General features: G+C 31.6%; 2 protein-coding genes across 2 annotated transcripts; one reads left to right on the top strand and one right to left on the bottom strand.

Annotated features, from left to right (window-relative positions):
* Window positions 1-2,089: 2,089 nt before the first annotated feature.
* On the bottom strand, window positions 2,090-3,144 carry LOC108475526 (protein E6-like). Its single transcript, XM_017777497.2, has one exon. It carries the CDS (start codon window positions 3,065-3,067, stop codon window positions 2,300-2,302), a length of 768 nt encoding a protein of 255 aa, XP_017632986.1. The 5' UTR covers window positions 3,068-3,144; the 3' UTR covers window positions 2,090-2,299.
* A 16,720-nt stretch (window positions 3,145-19,864) lies between these two features.
* On the top strand, window positions 19,865-24,059 carry LOC108476421 (receptor-like protein kinase HSL1). The gene is made up of 2 exons (XM_017778641.2): window positions 19,865-22,766; window positions 22,952-24,059. The coding sequence occupies exons 1-2, from the start codon at window positions 20,120-20,122 to the stop codon at window positions 23,344-23,346; spliced, it is 3,042 nt and encodes a 1,013-aa protein (XP_017634130.1). The 5' UTR covers window positions 19,865-20,119; the 3' UTR covers window positions 23,347-24,059.
* The last annotated feature ends 50 nt before the right edge of the window (window positions 24,060-24,109 follow it).

The following is a 24,109-nucleotide window of genomic DNA, read 5'->3' on the forward strand; positions in this document are numbered from 1 at the left end:
AAATAGTAATTAAGTCATTTATCACAGTGACAAATGAACCATGACCACATTTACTTTTTATATATAATGTAATACTAATGAGAGGATCATTTACCCATTAGTTAGACTATGAATTCCACTATTGTAAATGATGCTACGCACTACGGAAGCCATATGCCTAATGCATCAACTTTCATTTTTTTATCTATTCGAACTCAGATTTTTACTTACATTAAAGTATATGAGTCACATATATATAATCCATCATCCACACAGTATTAAGGTATGTCACACTATGAATGTCACAAGTGAATAAATTTATAAATAGATTTAAGATCTATTCTACTTGAGTCTTGTCTGATGATCAAGATAAAGCATAACCCTAATTGTACTTGAGAGATAACATATTAATTTTTCAATCTGTTTGCTCATTTTTAGTTAGACTAATGACGTATTTAAGTTCATCTACTAATACAATTTTTTTTTTGTATTACAATCCGACCATGTAATATCGCTTAATATTAGTTAAATGCTAGATAATCAGTGAGTCAATATTTGCTTCCATTTTGCTTTATATGCAAAAACATCGAGGACAATATACATAAGGTATTAATGTAATTAATAAATATTTAATTAAATTAAATTGTTTGAAAAATACAAGTATATACTTAAACGAAAATACTACATTACTAGCATTAGATCTCAACACTATAACTTCCCATAACACCCTAACATTTAAATAAGAGGATAAATACATTTCAGTATGTTCAAACCTATACACTCTTGCATTACCAACAATGTCGGTTCCAGTCGAAATAAGATTCAGTCAACATCCCATTTAATATTGTTTAATGATACATTTATACCTTTGTGCTTTTTTTTTTACTTGTTTTATGTTAATACTTAATCATGATATTTAAGAAAACAACAAAAAAGGAAAAAGAAAATTAATTGAATGAAACAAATATATTTTTTTAGACTGTGGAACAGAACAAATTATCCTTGCATTGTGGGGTTGGTTAAAATATTCACAGGTGTTCCTACTTCTTCTAAATTTGAAATTTAGTTTTATATTTTCAATTTTAGAAATTTAATTTCTTTATTTTTTAGATTTTAAATTTTAGTTCTAGTTATTATCACTCTTAATTGTTTTTGTTAAATTTATTAATTGATGTTTTAAAATAAGAAAAAAATTCACTTAGTAACCGTATAACTAAAAAGCGGTATTCTAATGAACTTGAATTTAATAAAATAATAATGACATATTTTAACCATTCTAGTTCCTACACTTTGAAATCAAGCTAGCTTTCAATAGGAATTGGAGAGTAGATCATGTCCTTTTACATCCTATTAAAATGAGGCGCGACTTTGTCTATTGAGCATTAGTTTGGGAAAAGTATCATGGAAGTCATTATATTAGGAGTTAAATTGTATTTTGTCTCATCTACTCAAAAAAATAAGCAAATTAATTTTTATATATTAGATCAAAGAGCTTTATGTTAAAAATTTCATCTATTTATACTATTAAAAATTAACGTGGTTGATAGAATAATCAGATAGTAACATATGGTATGCCACGTGTACCTCATGTTGATGTACAAAAACCAGTTTTTAACAACAAAAAATGGATGAAATTTTTAACAGAATGACCAGTTTGCTCTTTGATCTAATGTACATGGACTAATTTGCTCATTTTTTAAGTAGAGGGGACAAAATGCAATCCAACTTTTAATATAGGGGACTCTATGATACTTTTACCGCATTAGTTTATATGTTTAAGTAGGTGCACAAATTTTCCTTTTTCTTCTTATAAATTATAATATATGTTAACCATAATTTTTTCTCCAAACATTTAAATTAAATTTGAATATTAAAATTATCAGTTGATAAAATTTTACTTAAATACCACCCCACCTAAATAGAATAATTCTTGAATGGTAGCCCGGAACTGGAATGGAACAGAACATGTGTGATTATACCAATATTCCTTATTCAATTTACCACATAATAAATTTTGGGGTCACTTGGATTCTGAAATTTTAGCAACACCAATGATTCTTTCATTTGAATCAGACCAAATAATAGTTAGCTCTTGCAAGAATAATTAAAATTAAGTCCAAAATGTGAAACTGTATAGTCTTGGATCCATTTTGATTTGTAAAGCATGAACTATTGTGCAAACACAAGTGAAGGCTATAAAATAATAAAACACAGGAAAGACTTCATAAACTTCAATCTTCCTCATCTTTAAATATATGAACCACTATATATGTCAAACTCCTGTTTCCTTTTTCATTCTTGAATCATGATAATCAAATATCTAGGGCACATACTCTTCTTGCCTCTCCATGTACTGATCTTCCTTGTTCTGAAACTCTTCCATGGAGTTGAACTCATTGGAGTTCTCTGTATTCCCATAGTAACCTTCATTTTTAGTAGTTCCCTTGCTTGATGAAAACTCATATCCATTAGGGTAGTACTTCTCATTCTTCATATTGTAATAATACTTACCACCTTCTACAAATCTGGTGTCACTCATTCCTTGTCTCTCTGTCTCATACCCATTGTTGTTGTAGTTGTCATTGTACCCATTGGTGTTGTAGTTCCCGCTGTAGCCATTGTTGTTGTAGCTGCTGAGAGTGTAGCCATTGTTGTTGTACTTACTTGTGGTGTAGCCATTGTTGTTGTTGTTGTTGTAATTGTAGTTGTTTTTCTCGTAGCCGCTCTCGTATTTTTCATCCGCAAGTTCCTCGGCGAAAAGATCGTTTTCAAAAGCGGTGGGAGTGTTGCTAGTGGTGACACCCTCTTTTGCAGGGGGAAACATGCCAGAGCCATGACCATAGAGGCCATAATAAGGATCTTGGATACCAATGTTAGCCGGTGCCGTTGCAGGTGCCACTGTCGGTGCTAGTGCCGGCGCCGATGCTGGTGCTGGTGCTGGCGTTGGTGTAGGTACCACTAGAGGAGAAATTTTGGCCCCAAGGTGGAAGATCTTGCTAAAGAACTTGCTCTCCCTAGCTTGAATCTGGACAGAAGAAGAAAGCAGCAGAAAGAAGAATAAAACAATGTGGTTTGCAAAGGAAGCCATAGTAAGAAAATTAGAGGAAATACGAGTGTAAGTTGATGGTGGGAAGCTAGCATTAGTGACCAAGTTTGTTTTATAGAGATGGTTGGCGTGGTGATGGGCGGGAAATTATGCGCCGATTGAGGAAAGAAAAAGAAGGGGGGGAAGAAAATAATGATGACAAGTAGGGCATGGAGCATGTGAATGTCCGGCAATTGAGACACCTAAAATCTTTGATTTTCATCGGTCAATAAAGAGATCATGCTTCGTATAACTTTCTTTTATTTAGGCTCCTTTTCCTTTTACTTTCATCAGAGGGTAGTGGGAAAGGAAGATTTGGAATGTTTCAGTTAAATTAGTTAAACATATTTATGCTACATTTTTAAATATTTGAAGAATCAATTGATTGAATTTTAGTTTTCGATTGATATTGACATTATTGTCAGTACAAGAGAACATAGATTTGAGTGTGTTGAAGCGTATTATCTTCCTATTTAAAAGTTGGGAAAGAATTATGAATAGTTTTAGGTATTGTATAAAAAAAGAGAAAAAAATATATATTTAAAGAATAAAATTTCAATATTTATATTAAAATTTTAGCATGATTGCATGTGGCAAAGGTTAAGAGGTTGATAGTAATGAGATGAGATGATTAGTTAGTTAGGAAGACATGGCAGTGATTACTCCTTTGTTTTAAGTAATGTTGAAGGAAGAATTTAGATGTTTAATGGTCGGAAGCTTGAAATTCAAGGAGCTGGGAAGCTACGCTTTTCGACCTTTTAAAACTCCGCTCCATCAGGAAACACATAATTCAGCACCTACCAATTTTACATTCAATAAATTCAATCAATTTATTTCTTTCCTCAAAACCGCTTAATACAAAATAAATTTAATTATTTTTTTATTCTATTTCACTTAAAATTATATCATTTTTTATCCAACAATTTAATTATAATCAAGTAATACATCAAATAGTTTTTATAACTTAATTTCAACATTTAATTTTTCATTTTATCAAACATAGTCATCATTGATGTTTGAATCGGACTAACCAATTACTTGAATTGAGAATCAATCCAGAAAATGACATTGAACCAACTAGACTGAGAATCACTTCGAATTGATTGAACCAATAATTAAATCGATTAAACTTTGATTTCTTAATCAGACCAATCAAACCGATTAAAAAATTGTTAGAACCATGTCAAAGTTAATTTAAATATTTAATTTTGTTGTTATAATTTATAAAATAATTGTTTATGTTGTTGATTATAATTTGTGTTTATTTACAGGTATGATGTCACATTTGGTACTTATACTTTTATAAAATGCTTAATGTAGTACCTAAACTATAGAGTCATTCATGGGTTGAGTTGAAGCTCGGTTCTAAAAAAAAAATTTCACGCACAAGCCTGTGTTAGGATTGGCCCATCCAAAAAGCACATTTCACTATTAAAAAATAAAAAAAAATTTAATTGATATTTCATAATTAAATTTAAATTCTAAAATATTTTTATTGTTTAAATTGAATTGGGTTGGCTCAAGATCTACTGAACTATCAATATATATTTAATCATGTTACCTGTACTTTTTATAAAATATTCAATGTGATACTTGAATTAACAATATGTGTTTTATTATAATATATAGTGTTACCAGTTAATGAATTGTAAAATCAACCAAAAGTTCAACACATTAATTTCTTTTTTCTAAATGAAAATTTTAATTTATATTTTTAGTAACTAAGCTCATTTCCATTTATATTTGGAACTGAACTTTGAACAGTTGAAGGTTGATGTAAATGAAACCAAGAAAAGTTGTCAAAAGTTGATAGGAAGAGCGTATATGTGTTCGTTTTGGGCAGATCAGAGGTATTTGGGTTGTTATTATGGGATATGGGAATGGGGTGTGTTCATTATTGGGTCACAGTTGTGGGTCATTTATGTATTAGGTTGGGTTTAGATGGTGTAATTCGGGTTTCATATTTTGGTTTCTAAATTTAACATAAATTTCTAATTTTAGAATTTAGTTTATAAAACATAATTTAATCTTTTCACTTTGTTAATCCATGTCAATTTTTGCTTAAAATACCATTTCCAACTCATCATGCTAACATTTTTTTCATTAACATTTTAATTAAAATATTTAACAAGACTAATTAATTAATTATTATATCATAAAATAAAAAGATTAAATCACGTTAAATTAAATTTCAAATTCAAAAATAGTAAAAGAGTGAAATTTATAATTTTACCTAAATTTAAAAGCCGCTAATTGTCCAGTTAAATGCCTTAAAAGACATAGTGGTAGATTTAGCCTTAATATTTATATATATATATATATATATATATGATCAATTTGACCCTTGTTCTTTTAGTTAAATTTAATCCTTAATTTTTAAAACAGTCAAATTTAATTAGAAATATTTTTAAAAGAGTCAATTTTTTGTTAACAAAATACTAACTACAATGTTCAATTTTTAAGCATGATAGCTTTCATGCTAATCCACGTATATTTATGCTCTTCTTTTTTTTTTGAATTTTTATGAATTTTTATTTACTTTTAAATTATTTGTTGGGGTAGCATATAAAATAAATAGTGTCATATTAGCATAAAGTATACATAGATTGTTACACAAGTTGTCATATTAACGTCGTTAAAATTAATGTTTTAATCAGTATTCTCATAAAAAAAAGTTGATTTGACATTTTTTGAAAGATCTAAATTTAACTCAAAAAATTAAAGATAAATTAACAAAAAAAAATATTAATATTAAACTTATTAACCAATAAAAAAGTAGGGTCAAACAAATCAAACTAAATGTAACACCCCTAATCCGAATCTATTGCCAGAATAGGGTTACAGAGTATTACCAGAGTTTATAAATCAAACAGATAGAAAATGCAAACATTTTATATCATATAGCATTCATGTCCAAAAACCAATCAAAATCATACATATTGTCCCTTATACGAGCCCTCAAGGCTCAAATAACGCATTGAAAACAAATCGGGACTAAATCAGAAACTCAAAAAATTTTTCGAAAACATTTATAACTTTCAACACCGTAGGGGTCACACAACCGTGTGGCCAAGCTGTGTGACTCACACGACAATGAGACACACCCATGTCTTAAGTCGTGTGGGTATACTGACTTGGGTTACACGACCAAGCCACTCGCCCATGTGTTAGGCCGTGTGAACATACTGACTTGCAAACCTTTACAAGCTACAAGGGACACACGGCCGTGTGCCACACACAGTTGAGACACACGCCCGTGTCTCTGCCCGTGTGAACGAAAACAGACTATTTTACAAGTCATTTTTCTCACCTAACAAGGCATGTACCTACAGTTAACATTATTCATATAAACAAACCATATTATGGTATCCAAAACAAGTAAAATCAAGCCTTAAACATGTAGTATATTCACATAAAACCAATATGCCCTTTGGCACTTCCAATGACAAATATAAACATGTTTAACCATGTAATTCATGTAACCAAGTAATCAACCAACTTTTATGTATAATTGCATTAATACACAACTTGTAAATCATTTATCAAAACTTACTGTTTGGTACCAATTGTACCACTTATTCAATAGCATTAAATATATATACACTTACTATAACATACTACCAAATCACACCAAGTTTTAAAACATATTTCATATGCATATTCAACTACTATTTTACCTATCATCATTCAACCACAATTCATTCCACACATCTACATTATAAGGCAAATTATGGACATATCAAAATACCAAAACACAAGCCAAATAAGTGACTAAATCTCAACAAAACACATATAGGCCAACATTTAGCCAAAATAACCTATACATGCCATTATAACCAAAATCAGACCATCTGAAAGTATCGATAGAACCTATGGATAGTGTGATATAGCTCTAATAAGCTTCCAACCCGATCGAGCTTCCGATAATCTGAAAAATAAAGGAAAACAACTACATAAGCAATGAATGCTTAGTAAGCTTGTATAAAATTTAATCATATCAATTCATTTCAAATATGAAATTTATACATATAAAGGATATTTCAATATCGATACTATAAGATTTGTGAAGCTATATTTAACAACTCATAAGGTGAACAAATCCATAGCATACTCTTTCACGAGCTCAAGTATATTTTCATTTGAGCATCTACCATTTCAATGCAACTTATAATTAAACATATTACCATTCAACCAACAGTTTGGCACTTGCCTAAACATCAAACAACAACATTTGTTAGCATACTTGAACATATTTCATATAAATTCAACACCGATAACCTTATTATCTCAACATGTCACACTTGAGTTTATTACTTGTCTCAACTTACGTAATTTCCATGTATCAACATATCAAAGATATTCATATATGTACATGTCATGATACATAACATTCTCTTACTGTTTCTTCATATACATATATCATCCATTTCAATATATCAATATATCATGTACCATCATTTCCATGTATTTTATGTATATACTTGTATTAGTTTGTATTGAACTCATATTGTCTCATAATAGTACATTTCTCGTTGAACCATTTAGAATATCATTGGACACACGAGTAGTACACACGAGGCGTACTGAACTATAATCCGTCAATTCATGTACATGTATGCTCATACGAGCTGTAAATTATAAGCTTTTTCGAGCTATAAATGGTAAGCTCTTCCGAGCTAAATAATGGAAATCTCATGCGAGCTGAGTATCGGTAACCCTAATGACATATCATTTGTATTCTACGAATTCTTAAGGTTCAAATAGGACTTGGTAATCGTCGTACGTCTTTGGATTTACGTCGTTTCGTAACACAATAAATTGCATACTAACATATATATATTGATTTAATCACATATTAACATTTTAATCAAAATTATACAGAATACAGTTCATACGAACTTGCCTGGCTAAATTACAGAAATACCAATATTTAAGGGCATTTTGGTAGTTTTTTATTTTCCTCGATTTTCTACTCGATCTTGAGCTAAATTAATAATTTCATTCAATTTATTAATTTAAACTATAAAACAATTCATTTCATGCAATTTGGTCATTTTTGACAATTTTACAAAATTATCCCTAAAGTTTTACTTTTATTCAATTTAGTCCCTAAACCCAAAACATGCAAATTAACCATTTTTAATACAAACCCAAGCTATCTGAATGTTCATAGTATTCGAAAAATCTCATTTATGCAACAATTTTACATTAAATCATTGTATTTTTACTATTTTAACAATTTAGTCCCTAATTAGAAATTTCATCAAAATTCACTTAATAAAATATTTTTAAATAAAATTAATATCTCAAATTCATCATTTAACATAAAAAAAAATCACAAGATTCATCAATGACAACATTCAAAATCTTTAACAGTTTCAAAATCGAAGGTACGAGCTAGCTGGACCTAGTTGCAACAGTCTCAAAAACATAAAAATTATAAGAATTAAGATCAAATATACTCAGATGTAAAGGAACAAAGCCAGGACCAAAACCCCATCCATAGCTATGGCGTTCGATGGAGTGAAAAAGAAGAAAATGAAATTAAAGTGTTTTAATTTCACTTTAATTACAAAATTGCCATTGAATATATATTATTTAATTCATTTTCAACCATTCTGCCGACCCACTCATTATTTATGGCTTAATTATCAAATAATCCCTTCCTCATTTATTAATAAACCATCTAATCACCTAAATGTACTAATTAACAAGTTTTTCACATTTTTTCAATTTGGTCCTTTTCTCTTAATTAACTATCGAAATATTGAAATTTCTTAATGAAACTTTAATACCACCTTAATGACACTTCGTAAATATTTATAAAAATATTTACGGCTCGATTTATAGAAATGAGGTCCTGAAACCTCATTTTTTAAAACCACTTGACCTTAGGATCAAATCACTTAAACTTAATAAATTGTTTATATAACATATATTATCATATCAAAAACCCTTTTAAAAACCATATTTTACTCATAAATATTATATTTAATATTTACGAACTTACTCGTCGGATTTAGTGGCCCCGAAATTACTATTTTCGACATCACTAAAAAACGAGCTACTATATTAAATGAATTGAGTTGCTTCAATTTAGGTTTTTGGATTTTTTACACACCCAAGCTACATAGAATTGGGTGGATGTCAAAGCTGAGATATTAGAAAGCACCATTATTGCTCTGCTGGCTTCTTTTATGCTTGCCTTAAAATGCCCAACACGATTGATAATGCTGTTTTAGTGTTTATGTAACGCCTCAAAATTTCTAATTTCGCTATTATGAAAATATAACATGAATATTTGTTAACTTTAGTGGTTATGTGTTTTGGGAGTGTTTGGGAGGTCCCAAGTTCAAGTTTTTGCTTGGGCAAATTTTGGTATTTTGAATGAATTAGGCCTTACTCTTATTCAGTAGGCTTTTATTTGATTGTTGGTAAAAACATATCAAAATGGGCTTGCTGGTTTGGTGGTTAAACGGAGTGTTAGTGTGTAAGAGGTCTTGTGTTCGAGTCTTTACATAAGCAGAGGAATTAATTTTTGATTGAGGCGTGTGCCGTGGTGGAGTTCAAATTAAACTAAACTGCTGAGTAGTTGTGTTTTAGTAGGTTAATAGGGAGTGTTTTTAGGAGATAATTGGGGAGAAGTTATCAAAATAAGATTTTCTTCTTATTAGTTTTCTATTTTCTTTTTTCCCAACAAATTTTCTAACGTTAGACTTTTGTTTCCTTGATATTTCTTCTCCCTTCTTGTTCACTTTTGGTTTTTGTTCCCCTTTGGCCGAATCTTGTTTCTTCTCTTTCTCCTCTCTTTTCGTTTTCTTTTACTCTTTTCTTTTACTCTTCTCTTTTCTCTTTTCGTTTCTATATTTTTTGCGAGTCATCTTTTTGGGTGCAACTTTCAACTTCATCTGTTTCGGTAAGTGAAATTTTCCCCCTTAGTTATTGTATTTCGATTAGGCAATTAACAAAAGGTTCGTTTTACTCTCGTTTAGGTGTTGTTCAAAGGTTTTAAGTGGATATTCTAGTGTGTGGAGATGACTGGTTATCGGATTCGTCGTGATAAGTTTTCGAATTGTTGTTGGTTTAGTTTCTTGAGTTTTATGTTGGGGATATTTAGTTTCATTGACGAATCAAGTGATTAATTAAGGGATATATTGGTCAAATATAGGTTTTTGAAGGCTCGGGTTACTTTGTACAGCGAATAGATACTAGGTGTGTGTACCTGAAACGCAGAAAACGAGATTCAGTGAAAAGCTAAAATTGTTTGCTGTCGAGAAATAAAAGAAATAAGAGAAAATGATGTGAAAAACTGTAGAGAAAGGAAATAAGAGTGTTATAAACTTGGAAATCAACATTTTGCATTAAAATAGTTTTGGACAGCAGCAATAGTCTAATTTTGAAAAATCATCAAAAATAGTGAAAATTGAGTTAGAGGTTGAATAAAATATGAAATTAAATTCTATTGAGTCTAGTTTTTCATGAAAGAAACAGTGTAAGCAATGAAATTGTAAGTTATGAGATATAATAAATTTTGTGAGACAATGCCAGAATGATTTCGAGTTCCCCTGTTCTGACTTTGGAAAATCATAAAAAATTGTAATAAAATAATTAGGGGCTTAAATTTATAAGTTTAAATCCTTAACGAGTCTATTTTTAAGAGAAATAAATAGAAACATCATCCAAATTCCATACTAAGAGATAAATAATTTTTAGTAAGGAGAGGTTGAAGCTGTCAAACAGTAGAATAATGATAATTTGAAGATTTTACTATACTTATTTGATCTATAAATTCTTAAAATTTTATAGTAGAAAGGTATTTGAGTCTAGTTTCAAAAACATCAAACGGATCTTAATTTAGAATTCTGTAGCTCAAGATATAAATAATTTAGTGACAATGACTCAAGTAGACAACTTTGAATGAACATATAAGTAAATAGTGAAAACATATATGAATATTTAACTAGCATGGGTTACATTAAAAATGAATCACACAGCCAAGGCCAGTTTGGGCCGTGTGGGCCACACAGGCGTGTGAGCCCTTTTTTTTTGAAAAGTTGTCCAAGGTTACACGGGTCGCCCAAGCCGACTGTGGACTTACTGAAGGGGTAGTAAGCCCTACTTAAACTCCTATATGAGTGATCTGTCTGTTTGATTTCTGTACCGAGCATGAATTATGATATCTGAATGTATGTATTGTAATTGCATAATAGCATGACATCTTTTGTATGTTGCATTACTTCGGGGTGGGTTATTGTTATCTGGAGAAAGTGTCTTAAAGGCTATTAAGACTGTTATCTAGTGGCTCTGCTGCAAATTTCTGATTATGTGCCGCATTTCGGTACAGCATGGAGTGTAGGGATGGGTGGGTTGGTTTAATCCCCACATGGTGTGTAGGAATGGACGAAGATGGTGTGTAGAGGCTGGTGGGTAAGATTCTGATGTTTCTGCTATTGCATATTGTATCTGAGATGGGCCAAAGCCCTAAATTATATCTGAGACTGTATCTGAATGGGCCAAGGCTCAAACTGAATCTGTAATAGGCTCAGGCCCCATTCTGTAATTGATTATTTTCTGATGTGTATCTGTATTATGTTTTCTGTGAGGATTAAACACAGAGTTTGCGAAAACTCACCCTTTTTTCTATTTAATTTGTATAGGTAATCCTCATACTTAGGCGGATCGGTGCAGTGGAGGGCTCGACGGTGACCACCACTACTGAACTGCTTTATTACAGCTTTTGATTTTATATTACCTTTGGGTATTTATTATTGTAATGTTGGGACTTTGGACTGTTTGGTTTAAATTGGGATTTTATACTGTTTTTATGGATTTTTAAACTGCAACTCAACAAAACATGATTTTTTTCTAAAAACTAAGATTTTCAATTTCGTAAAATAATTGGTTTCAAAAGCTTCTGTTTAAAAGACATGTTTTAAGGCAAATCAATGAGTTCACGTTTTTTCTGAATTAAATAAAAGCTAATTAACTGGAATGGTTTTAACTTGTCAATCTCGATTTCAAACCCCATTCCATGTGACATTGCTAGATTCGGCCATAACGTTTAGGCCGGGTTTGAAGTGCTACAGTTTATCCTTCATCATCTTAACCAACTGATTTATACAATGGATAAACTACTAAAATAGTCATTTTTGTTTGCTTCAGATTATATTTTAGTCACTTATATTTGAAATGTTACGTTTTAGTTACCTATGTTATCATGTTGTAACATTTTAGTCCATGAGCTGGTAATTTCCGTCAATGGTGTAATGGTAAGCTGATGTGGCACGTTAAATCATCATTTCAAACGAAAATTTTAGGTTAAATTCTACAATTGGTCCCTATGCTTTTTTATTTGAGCAATTTAATTTTTTTTCTTTTAAGTTCTTTTAACTTCCATTTTTTTCCATTCTTTTCTGCTTCTCCCTATGTTTTTCTCCCTTTTTCATTTCTTTTAATGTAGTTTTTCTATGTTTTCCATTTATTAAAACTAGTTCACAAGCTTGCCTTACTCGAAAAATTTAAATTGTTCAAAAAACAAAAATAGTATAGGGACTAGTCTTAACAAATGAAAAATATAGAAAAATTACGTTAAAAGAAATGGAGAAGGGAGGAAAACAGAGGGAGAAGCAAAAGAGAATGGGAAAAAAGAAGAAGTCAAAAGAACATAAAAGAAAAAAATTAAATTGCTCAAAATAAAAAAAATATAGGGACCAATTGTATAAATTAACCTAAAATTTTTATTTAAAATGATGATTTAACGTACTACCTTAGCTTATTGTTACACCGTTAATGGCAATTAACGGTTCGGTGACTAAAATGTTACAATACGATAACGTAAATGATTAAAACATAACATTTTAAACATAAGTGACAAAAATGTATCCTGAAATAAATAAAAATAACTGTTTTGATATTGGTAGAACTAGAACATTTTATTTTTATTAATCATGTTAAAGTTTTATTATCAAATTATTATAAATATATTTAAGTATTACAAACATTAAAATGGATAATTAACTCAACAACTAACATGCAATTGATGCCACCTTTTATTGGCAAAAGAAGAGACAAAAAAGGAAACGAAGAGAAGGGCACGTGCAATATTAGTTATTCTCGGCCAAGAAAATTTGAGTTCTTGCACAAGCCGAAAGCTTGTCTTGTCCAATCTGTTTACACTACTGTATGATGAAGAAATAGAAGAAATCAAATTAACTTGGTTGGTTGGTTTTATCACACACATTTTTCCACAGTTGAGGAAAGTTTTGACTTTTGACCAATGTTTTTTATTTATTTATTTTTCTTATTAAAAAATGAATAAAAATTCCTGATTGGCAGTTGATTGGTTGCAAGTAATATTAGGGGATATGCATTGTTTAAAAATTAAAAAAGGTGTAAAATTCTATTTCAACACTCAAGAGAAAGCTGTAAACTGCCCACAGATCTGGTAGCTGCTGCAACTGTAAACAAGGGTTTGTCTTATACTTGATGTAACATGTACTGTCAAGGAATGCAACTTATTCATCATCATTGTCTGAATTTTGATGTTTTTGTCCATATTCATTTCTAACTATTCAAGTTTGAAATTATGGTTCTTCATTAAAACATAAGTGGAAAGTGTCTTTTTACTTTCTGATGATGAAATGTGTCTTCTGGATAATGTAAATTTAGAAATCTTATGAGTAGAGAATAACAAAATTAAAATTAAACATTTTTATTTCCATTTTCTAATTTTTATTTCTAGAAAAAGCTTTTATTTTATTTTTAAATAAAATATAATTTTTTAATAATTAAAACATGAAATCATGTTTAATACCTATTATTCTATAATAAAAACATTATAAATAAAATAAAAGTTTTACACTTTATATGGTTTTGAATGAAGGTAACGAATTTAATATTTAAAATTTATTGAAAAACAAAGAAAAAACATTTTATATTTATATGAGGTTTAAACCAAAGTAAATTAATTTAAGGTTAAAATTTTTGTTTTCATCATTTTATTTTTACAAAACATTTTAGTGAAAATAATGAAAATGTTTCTTTTATTATTTTATAATTTTCACATATTTTCATTTTCTAAAAATTATTTTTAAAATTTTCAATAAAGTGTTTTTTATTCTTCTTTTCCTAAAACCAAACAAATAATATTTTTCTTACAATATCATATTATATTCAAAGACATGATGTCCTCTTATTTCACTTGAAAAATAAGTTAAAATTTATGTCATTAATGTTGATTCAGATTTGATTTTATTCATTTTTAATGTTGAAAAATTTATTATAAATTAAAATAAAAATTGAATATTTAATTGAATGAGACGAAAAATATTTTAAATTAATTAAGTTGATGAGTCTTATTTTATTATTTTAATTTAATTTTAAAAATTATAAATTGAACTAAGTGAAATAAAATTCAAATCGGGTAAAATTAAATAAATTTATTTAAGTTAAATTTAAAAATAAACAAATCAAATTAAAATATTATTGACAATATAAATAAATTTCAAACTATAACACATAAATCTGTTACCATAATATTCTGAAATATTTGGAAAACAAAATAAAAGAGAAACAAGAGGTTTTGAATTTATCATTTTGGAAAAGAATTATAATTTAATGTTGTTATAAATGGGTGAATTATTAAAAATATTTATTTTAACCATAATTATTGGATCAGATCGATTTTTCCGAATTTAATTAGATTAAGTCGATATTTGGAAAACGCATTCAATTGGATGTGTTTTTAGTGGATATGGTTAAGGGTGTTCAAATTTCAATTAAAATCGAATTAACCGATCGAACCGATCTAATTTGGTTAATCGGGAGCTTAATCAATCTAATTCAGTGGGAAGTTGGTTAATAATTTTTTGGAAGTTCGGTTATCAGTTAATTCGGTTCGAAATCGGGTAATTAATTGAATTAACTTAACTTAATAATTAATAATACAAATTATATGTAGCTTTTATTCGGTTAATTCGGATAGATGAACATTATTAATTTATTTATTTATTTTATATATTTTATACTTGTTTTAACCAAAAACCAAAAACATATAAATTTCGATTAACCGATCGAATTAATAGAAATAATTCAGTTCGATTAATTTTTTTGAAAAATTTCGATTTGGTTAACGATTAAAGGATTAAAAAGTTCGGTTAATTTGGTTAATATTAATTCAGTTCGGTTAACCGTTTGAACACCCCTAGGTATGGTATGAAAAACTTCCAATTGAATGTGTTCTTAACTTTGTCTAGATGGTTAAATGTTAGTGTTCTTATCCTTGAGTCTCAAGTTCAATTACTCTCTTATTCACATTTGTATTTTTCATTTCATGTTGCTTCAAGCTTTTTAAATTTTTAATTATTTTTTTAGCATATTAGTTCTTTGGTTTGATGGTTAGATAGTTGCAATTACATCATTGAGTTTTGAGTTCGATTAATCTCCTACTTGTATTTATATTTTTTTTCATGTTGTTTGAAGCTTTTTATATTTTAATTAATGTTTTTTAACATATTAGTCCTTTTGTTAGATGGTTAGATAGTTGTAATTACATTATTGAGTCTCGAGTCCAATTCTTCTACACATTTGTATTTTTTATTTCATGTTGCTTCAAGTTTTTTTTTTTTTAACATATTAGCTCATTTTATTAGATGATTAGATAATTACGATTATATCCTTAAGTCTGAGGTTCCATTATTTTTATAAGCATATTAATGTATTTTTTATTTCATATTATTTCAACCTTTCATAAAAAAACTATTCATCCTTAGTCACTCATCATTAGCAAGCCCTTTATTAGGCCATCTGCTTTTAGAGGCTTGCTCTTATTCCTCAATGGGTGACCATTATGGGATTATTGAGGACAATTACAACCTTAACAAAAGAAATGTTAGAGTAAATCTTTCTTGATGACAACCGATATATAGTGAACTTGCCACATAACAAACTTCACGAGCAAATTATCACCCAAGACATGATGATGAAAGAATCCTTTTCCCCGAACTCTCAACTCCCTTAAACATGGTACAACCTCCTCTCCTCCTTGGTCCTCTACTTCAACTCTCAGTCTAATTCAAGTGAACCGATTTCCTAATTATCACCATCGATTTCTCTTTATCTCTTCCTTGATGATAACAAATGTTAACATTATTAAAATAAATAAATTGTATGCATTTATTTTTAATAATTTATAATAAAAAATCAATCAACTTTAAGTTGTTTGAGAGTCAAAAAGTGGAGCGTGGAAAAATGAGTGGGGGTGGGTGCTGCCTCTATTTTGAGGGCATCAAATTCTCTAGTATTTTACCAACCCAATAAAAACACAGAACTTCTGAAATTGGAGACAGATAGATTGATTGATTGGTGATGAGCATTTAGCCTTGTTCTTCAACTACTTGGGCTGGCTAATTCACCTGCTTAAAAATTATTTAACTTCACTTGCATTAGCTGTACTTTCATATATTCCATATAATGAGCTTGTAGAGAAAGTGATGGATAATAACATGGTTAGGAATCAACTGTTCTATCATCTGCATAAAGGAAACCAATTTCTACACTGAAAAATCAAAGCCCAATCTTTTTGACCACTTCAATCACCTAAGATTTGATTTTGAGCACTGACTCGTGCAATGCTACACGTGGTGGTGGTTGCACCTAGTACTATAACACTCAATATAACTTTCTATTTTTGGAGTTAGAAACATTTTTGAGTAAAATTTTTGAATTATAAGCATGGCTGATTTTATGAAACTACTATAATTTCATTTATGAATAACATATCTTGAAGATAGGATAAAATTAAGTCAAACAATTGAATTTTTTGAAATAAATAATATTCTTACATTATCTCGGTATAGATAAAATATAAATAAAAGACATTTTATTTTTTTAATTTAAATGATGTATTTAAAGTTTTAGTCTGGTGCACAAGCTGAAATCAGATATGTTTTTGATTCATTATGATATATATATATTTTTTAAATCTAATTTAATTGTGAAAGTATTTGGAATTTTTTAAATTGATACAATATTTAGAACTATCCATTAAGAAGAAAGATAAACACGCTTCAGCGCACTTGAACCCATGTTCTCGTGCAATATCAATACCAACCGAACTAAAACTCAATCGACCATTATGATAATTTTAAATGATAGTTTTAACGAGTTAATCCATACAATTACTCACAGCTTGGTAAGTATTACTTAAATTATTTACTTAATGAGATTGGTTTATATTATTGAAAAGGTTTGCTAATCATCTATTCTTGTTGTTTCCTTAATTTTCATAAATTCCATATTACATTATAATTTTTAATATATTTTTATTAGTATTATGTATAATTTATCACATGTATTGTATAGGGATAAAGTAATTTTGTCCCTTTTTTTTTATCACATTAATCTAAAACTTGACAACTTTTTTTACCTTTAGTCTATGTGATAATGTGCCGCTCTGATATAAGTGATAATGCGGCAGAATCTCTAAGTATTACATATCACATAATTCAAAATTGAAAAAAATTTACCAAATTCATGAATTAATGTGAACAGAAAAAAATCTAGAAATCAAGTTGAAAAAAGTATCAAATTCAAGAATTAATTTTTACCTTATCCAATTGTATATATAGTTTTATATTATGATTTTATTTAAAAAATCATATTTTCATGTTGGGTTCACTTTATGTATTAATTCATGGCATATTTTCTAAAATGTGTAAAATTAACTCAAAATTTAAAATTATTTTTGTTTGTTTTGTGTTGTTTAGGTTAATGTCTCAACAATTAGTTTATATAAAATTTTGTAATTAAGTTGATTTTATGCAATATTAATTATAATTATTAGAGCTTGTTTCTAGATTTATCTAGATAAAAGATTATAATATTGAAATAACATAATTAAAATTAAATTATATCATAAGTAATTATTTAAATATTAATTTAATAGTGAAAGTTAAATATATCTAGGCATTAAAATAAATGAAAAGATAAATGTGAACGTAGAAAATTCTCTTATTCTATAAAAGAAAATATGTGGACAGCAGGAGCAGGCTATGAATGAAGGATTTTATATCATAAAGTTAAAACAAAATTATATCCCTTTCACATTGACTCCAGAGTAGACTTTTAACACTGATTGTCATTATGCTTTTTATTTCCATTGGCCTATACTTTTAGTAATTATTATACTTGGCCCCTCCCTCCCATCATCACCTCGTCTCATTATGCTTCTTTTTTTTCCTTTTATTCGATTACGTGTAAATTCATTAACAGTTACTCAACTTTGATGCACTCGACAAAATAGTTATTTTGAGTTCAATTCAGTTACTTAACTCTTAAAAAATAACAAATTAGCTACTATCATTATCGAAAAGTGACAAATTAGTCACCCATTAACATTTTCCGTCATAAGCTTAGCGAGACAATTGATGTGGCCAATTAACTTACCACGTTGGAAACCTAATTAGCTGACGTGACAAATTGATGTGGAGTTTGCCAAAAAATTACCCAAAATTAAGGCTCGAAATGGGAAAAAAGAATTTGGGAAAAAAAAACGGAACCTGGAAAAGCTCTTTTGTGGTAGTGAAAATTGAAAATCGATGGTGAAAATGTTGTGGCTGGCATCAAAACGGTTGCTTGAGCTATCGCCAAGGGAGATCCCATCACAGCCCATTCAGATTCTTCCACATCTTTACTATGAAAACATTATCAAGCACTACAACAATCCTCGTAATGTCAATTCCTTTAATAAGAATGATCTAAACATCAACACTAGTTTGGTCGGAGCTCCTGCTTGTGGCGATGTTATGGAGTTTCAAATCAAAATCGACAACAAAACAACAAAAACCAGCAAAAAAAAAAACCAAAGAGTAAGCATCCAAAATCAAACCAACAAAAAAAAAGAACAAGAATCCCAAATTGGTGTGCATCAAAATAGAGACGTAAAAAAAACTAAAAAAGAAGATAATCAAAATAGAAGAAATCCACACCTATTTCGGGTTTTACGGGTTGGAGAACTTGGGCCACCATTTTGATGATCCGAACGGTCAAGAGTCATGGTTGGTCGAAGAAAAGCTGTGGCCAGAATATTGTGGTGATCCAATGGTGGACGGCGGAGATCCGTTGAAGCCTTGTTCGAAGCTTTGAGGTATTAATCTTAGAATTTTGAAGGCCTATTGGGAAATCTGAAGTGAGATTTGAGAGGCAAAGATGAGGCATTTGGTATGAATGACAACGATTAGAGTTAAAAATTAAAAAAAAAAAAAGAAAAAGAGAGGAGAAGAAGAGAAGAAAAAAAGGTGACAGAGATTCAATGGATATCAACGAAATGAGTGGTGGCTCCACCTTGGAGAAACAAAACGGTCGTATATCTCCATTTTTTCTCTTCTTTTCTACTGTCCAACTAGGGTTATGAGGCTGTTTAAATGACAACTAGCCTTTTAATTGGCCAATTAATGACAAAAAGGAGTCCGTTAAATGCTATATCACCTTTCCGTTATGTCTGTAATGAAAATGGTTAAAAAGACTATTTTGTTATTTTTCGAAAGTTAAATTACTAAATTAAAATCAGAGTGATTATTGAGTGAATGTTAAGTGTAATTATCTTGTTGGGATTGAATTTAAAAGCAATGGAGTTATTATCTTAATTCATTATTCTTTTTTTGGATCTAATCAACTCCATTCTTTTCCAAATGGTGGGTTTAAATAATCAAAACATTGAACTAAAAATTGATATTAAACCTTCATTAAATAAATGTCGATTCTATATTAGAAGCTAAATTTAGATTAGATAGTGTAAACAGTTACATTACCTGAAGATGTAGTGGAGTTAAATTATTTGCCAAAAGCACTGTGATCACTACTGAACTCTTTTGACCGGGAAGTTTCCTGTGTTCGTCTTAAAGTTTCAATCAACTTTTGAAAATTGATCCAAATTGCGCTTCGTCTCTTGGGTTCAACACACTTCACCATCTTCATCTGATGTAAGACCCCAGTAGCAAACCAGGACCCACACCCACCTTTTCTCCCTTAAAATATCCAAACGCTTTGCCGTCTTCCATGCCTCCCTCCTTCACTCTAAACAACGCAACAACATCCAAATACAACCACACTCCACTCTCTCTGACCCAAACCATGTTTCTGGTATTCTTGCTCCTATTTTTGAATCCTCTGCCCTATGCCTTTGCTCTAAACCAGGAAGGTCTGTACCTGTTGCAGGTCAAGCAAAGCCTTTCCGACCCAACCAACGCCCTCTCCTCCTGGAACCGCCGAGACGACACCCCTTGCAATTGGCAAGGTATTTCTTGCCACTCCCCCACTGCCCGTGTTCAGTCTGTCGACCTTTCTGATTTCCAGCTCGTTGGGCCTTTCCCGCTTTTCCTCTGCCGTCTCCCTTATCTTCGCTCCATCTCTCTCGCCAATAATTCCATCAACTCTTCCCTACCCCTTGATCTTTCCACCTGTCAAAATCTAACCACCCTCGATCTCTCCCAGAATCTCCTTGTTGGCTCTCTCCCTCCCTCCCTCCCCAATATTACCACCCTTGAAAATCTAATCCTTTACGGTAACAATTTCTCTGGCGAAATTCCCGCGACTTTCGGACAATTCCAACGGCTCCGGTGTCTCAACTTGGCGGGAAATCTCCTCGACGCCACCATTCCTGCTATTTTGGGTAATATTTCCACTCTCGAAGAACTGGATCTCGCTTATAACCCTTTTTCTCCGTCTCATATACCGAGCGAACTAGGTAACTTAACGAACCTTGAGCAGCTTTTTCTTGCCGGCTGTAACCTCGTCGGCCAAATTCCGTCGAGTTTCGGTCGGTTGGTTAGCCTCCGAAACCTTGATTTGTCCCTTAACCAGCTCTCTGGATCCATCCCTAGTTCAATTTCCCAGTTGAAAAGCATTGAGCAAATTGAGTTATATAACAACTCTCTATCAGGCGAGTTGCCGTTAAATATGGGAAATTTAACCACGTTGAAGCGATTCGACGCGGCTATGAACGAGTTAACTGGGACAATTCCAACCGGTTTATGCGGGTTACAGCTTGAGTCATTGAATCTTTATAATAACCGGCTTGAAGGGACTTTACCAGAGAGCATAACTGTGTCGAAAAAGTTGCAAGAGCTGAAACTGTTCAACAACAAACTCAGTGGACCATTGCCGAGTCAACTTGGTGTAAACTCGCCACTACAAAGTTTGGATGTCTCTTATAATCAGTTTTCTGACGAACTTCCAGAGAATTTGTGCGCAAAGGGGCAGTTAGGGGATATTATTCTGATTTTCAATTCATTTTCGGGCGAAATTCCGGAAAGTCTAGGAAAATGCCAGAGCTTGGGCCGGGTTCGGTTCAAGCACAACCGTTTCTCGGGTCGGGTTCCAGACGGGTTCTGGGGGCTGCCCAGAGTATTTTTGCTCGAGCTTGCTGAAAATTCCTTTAGTGGGGAAATTTCAAAGTCGATTTCAAGTGCTCATAATCTCTCTATTCTGTCAATTTCCAAAAACCGTTTTTCCGGGTCGTTACCTGATGAAATCGGGTCCTTGGAGACACTGGTAGAGATGTCTGCTAGTGGAAACGAGTTCACCGGTCACATTCCTCTATCTTTGGTAAAACTGAAGCAGTTGGTCAGGCTTGATCTCAGTGAAAATGAGATTAATGGAAGAATCCCCGAAGGAATTAAGGAATGTATGAGTTTGAATGAGTTAAATTTGGCTAACAATAGGCTATCCGGCAGTATTCCTGGTGATATTGGTAGCTTGCCTGTACTTAATTATCTTGATCTTTCAAGTAACTCATTTTCCGGGAAAGTCCCAATTGAGTTGCAGAATTTAAAGCTGAACGTGTTTAATTTGTCGAATAATCAGCTTTCAGGAGAGCTCCCTCCCTTTTATGCCAAGGAAAATTACAAGAATAGCTTCTTGGGTAATCCCGGATTATGTGGTGACTTGGAAGGTCTTTGTCGGAAGATAAGTCGATCTAAGAACCAAACCAATATGTGGATTCTTAGATCCATTTTTGTACTGGCTGGCTTGGTTTTTGTTGTAGGGGTTGTTTGGTTCTTCATGAAGTACCGGAGTTTCAAAAAGAACAAGAAAAGAGCGACTGTAACGAAGTGGAGATCATTTCATAAGATCGGTTTTAGTGAATACGAGATTACAGATTGCCTCAAGGAAGAGAATGTGATAGGAAGTGGAGGTTCTGGCAAAGTTTACAAAGTTGTGCTGAGCAATGGTGATGCAGTAGCTGTGAAGAAACTCAGTGGAGTTAAGAAAGAAGATTCTTTGAGTGCAGCCGATATGGAGAGAGATGAGTTTGAAACTGAAGTTGAAATGCTGGGAAAAATTAGACACAAGAATATAGTGAGACTGTGGTGTTGTTGCATTACAGGAGATGACAAACTTTTAGTTTATGAGTATATGCCGAATGGGAGCTTGGGGGATTTGTTGCATAGCAGCAAGGGGGGCTTGTTAGATTGGCCCACTAGGTATAAGATTGCTTTAGATGCAGCTGAGGGATTATCCTATTTGCATCATGATTGTGTTCCTCCAATTGTTCATCGGGATGTGAAATCGAACAATATATTGTTAGACCACGAATTCAGTGCCAGAGTTGCGGATTTTGGAGTTGCTAAGATTGTTAAAGGAGTCGGGAAAGGTGCTGAATCAATGTCTGTGATTGCAGGCTCGTGTGGTTACATTGCACCAGGTTTGTTCCTTGTTGATGCTTATTTATATTAATTCCCCCTTTTCATTTAGAATATACAATACTTGTGTTGATTGGTTAAGCTTAGACATGGATAAATGGCTACATTGGCCTGTTAACATGAACTTATCTGTCCTGTAAGATCTATATTACCTCTTATTATTCAATTTGTTTTCATTTGCATGCAGAGTATGCATATACCCTAAGAGTAAATGAGAAGAGTGATATCTACAGCTTTGGAGTTGTCATCTTAGAGTTGGTTACTGGTAAACCCCCCACGGATCCGGAGTTTGGGGAGGAAGACATGGTGAAATGGGTCTGTGCTACCTACAACCAAAAGGGAGTGGATCAGGTAATTGACCCGAGACTGGACTCTACGTACAAGGAAGAAATTTGCAGGGTACTTGATATTGGTATCCTTTGCACTGATGCTCTTCCCATTAACCGCCTGTCAATGCGGAAGGTGGTCAAATTGTTGCAAGAAGCTGGTGGGGAGAACAAACTCAAGGCCAATCAGGATGGAAACCTCTCACCGTATTATTGCTACTACGAGGAAGCCTCTGATCAAGCTAGTCTAGTCTAGTTTAGTGTAGCTTTAAGTAGTTCAAATCTTCAAGTGAATCACACTAAATTTAGACTTTCAATTTCGCCAAGCTGGTGGGTTTCATGGGGTAGCGGGAATGGTGCAGTAACAAGAGAGGTGCCCGCTTTGACAAGTGCACCAAGTAGTTAGGCCTACCTTAGAGCAGCCTTGCGTAGGACAATTGTACAAAGTGTGTGAAAATTTTGAAAATGATCCAAAAGGATCAAAGCGAGTCAAGAGTGGCTTTCATTTTGAATCATTCCTCTTCCCCTTGTTTTAAAATGCTTGGCAGCCATGGCTTCAAGTACAGCTCTGCTGGTTGAGTGAAAGGATAGGTTAGCTGTAAGCAAATAGAAGATAGCAGTGTGGTCAAACCGCAGTTGCCGCCCTTCATAAGTGAATTGGGCCCTTTGTTATTCTCCTTCATGGCTGTGGTTGTCACAAGAAAATGATAGGATGCCTTTTAAAATTTTGACAGTACACGTTTCTAATGAAGGATGGACCCAACCAAGGCCTGTATCTGTGTCTTGGACTGCTTGGGGTTTGCCAAAAAGTCTACTGATGGTGAGAGCGACATTGCATGGACATTTGGTTATTGTAGGTCTGCCTCATTTATTAACTTTATAAATCAATAAAGTAGCTTCATTTCATCCCAACCATGGTGGTGGTGGTCAATATTTTCATATAAACAAAGACTTGCTCATATTTTTCTACATTTCTTTTTGTAGAATATTTATTTGGTGTTTCTACATTGGATCCATAA

This window comes from Gossypium arboreum, chromosome 3 (assembly GCF_025698485.1).
Source record: "Gossypium arboreum isolate Shixiya-1 chromosome 3, ASM2569848v2, whole genome shotgun sequence".
Classification (NCBI taxonomy): Eukaryota; Viridiplantae; Streptophyta; class Magnoliopsida; order Malvales; family Malvaceae; genus Gossypium; species Gossypium arboreum.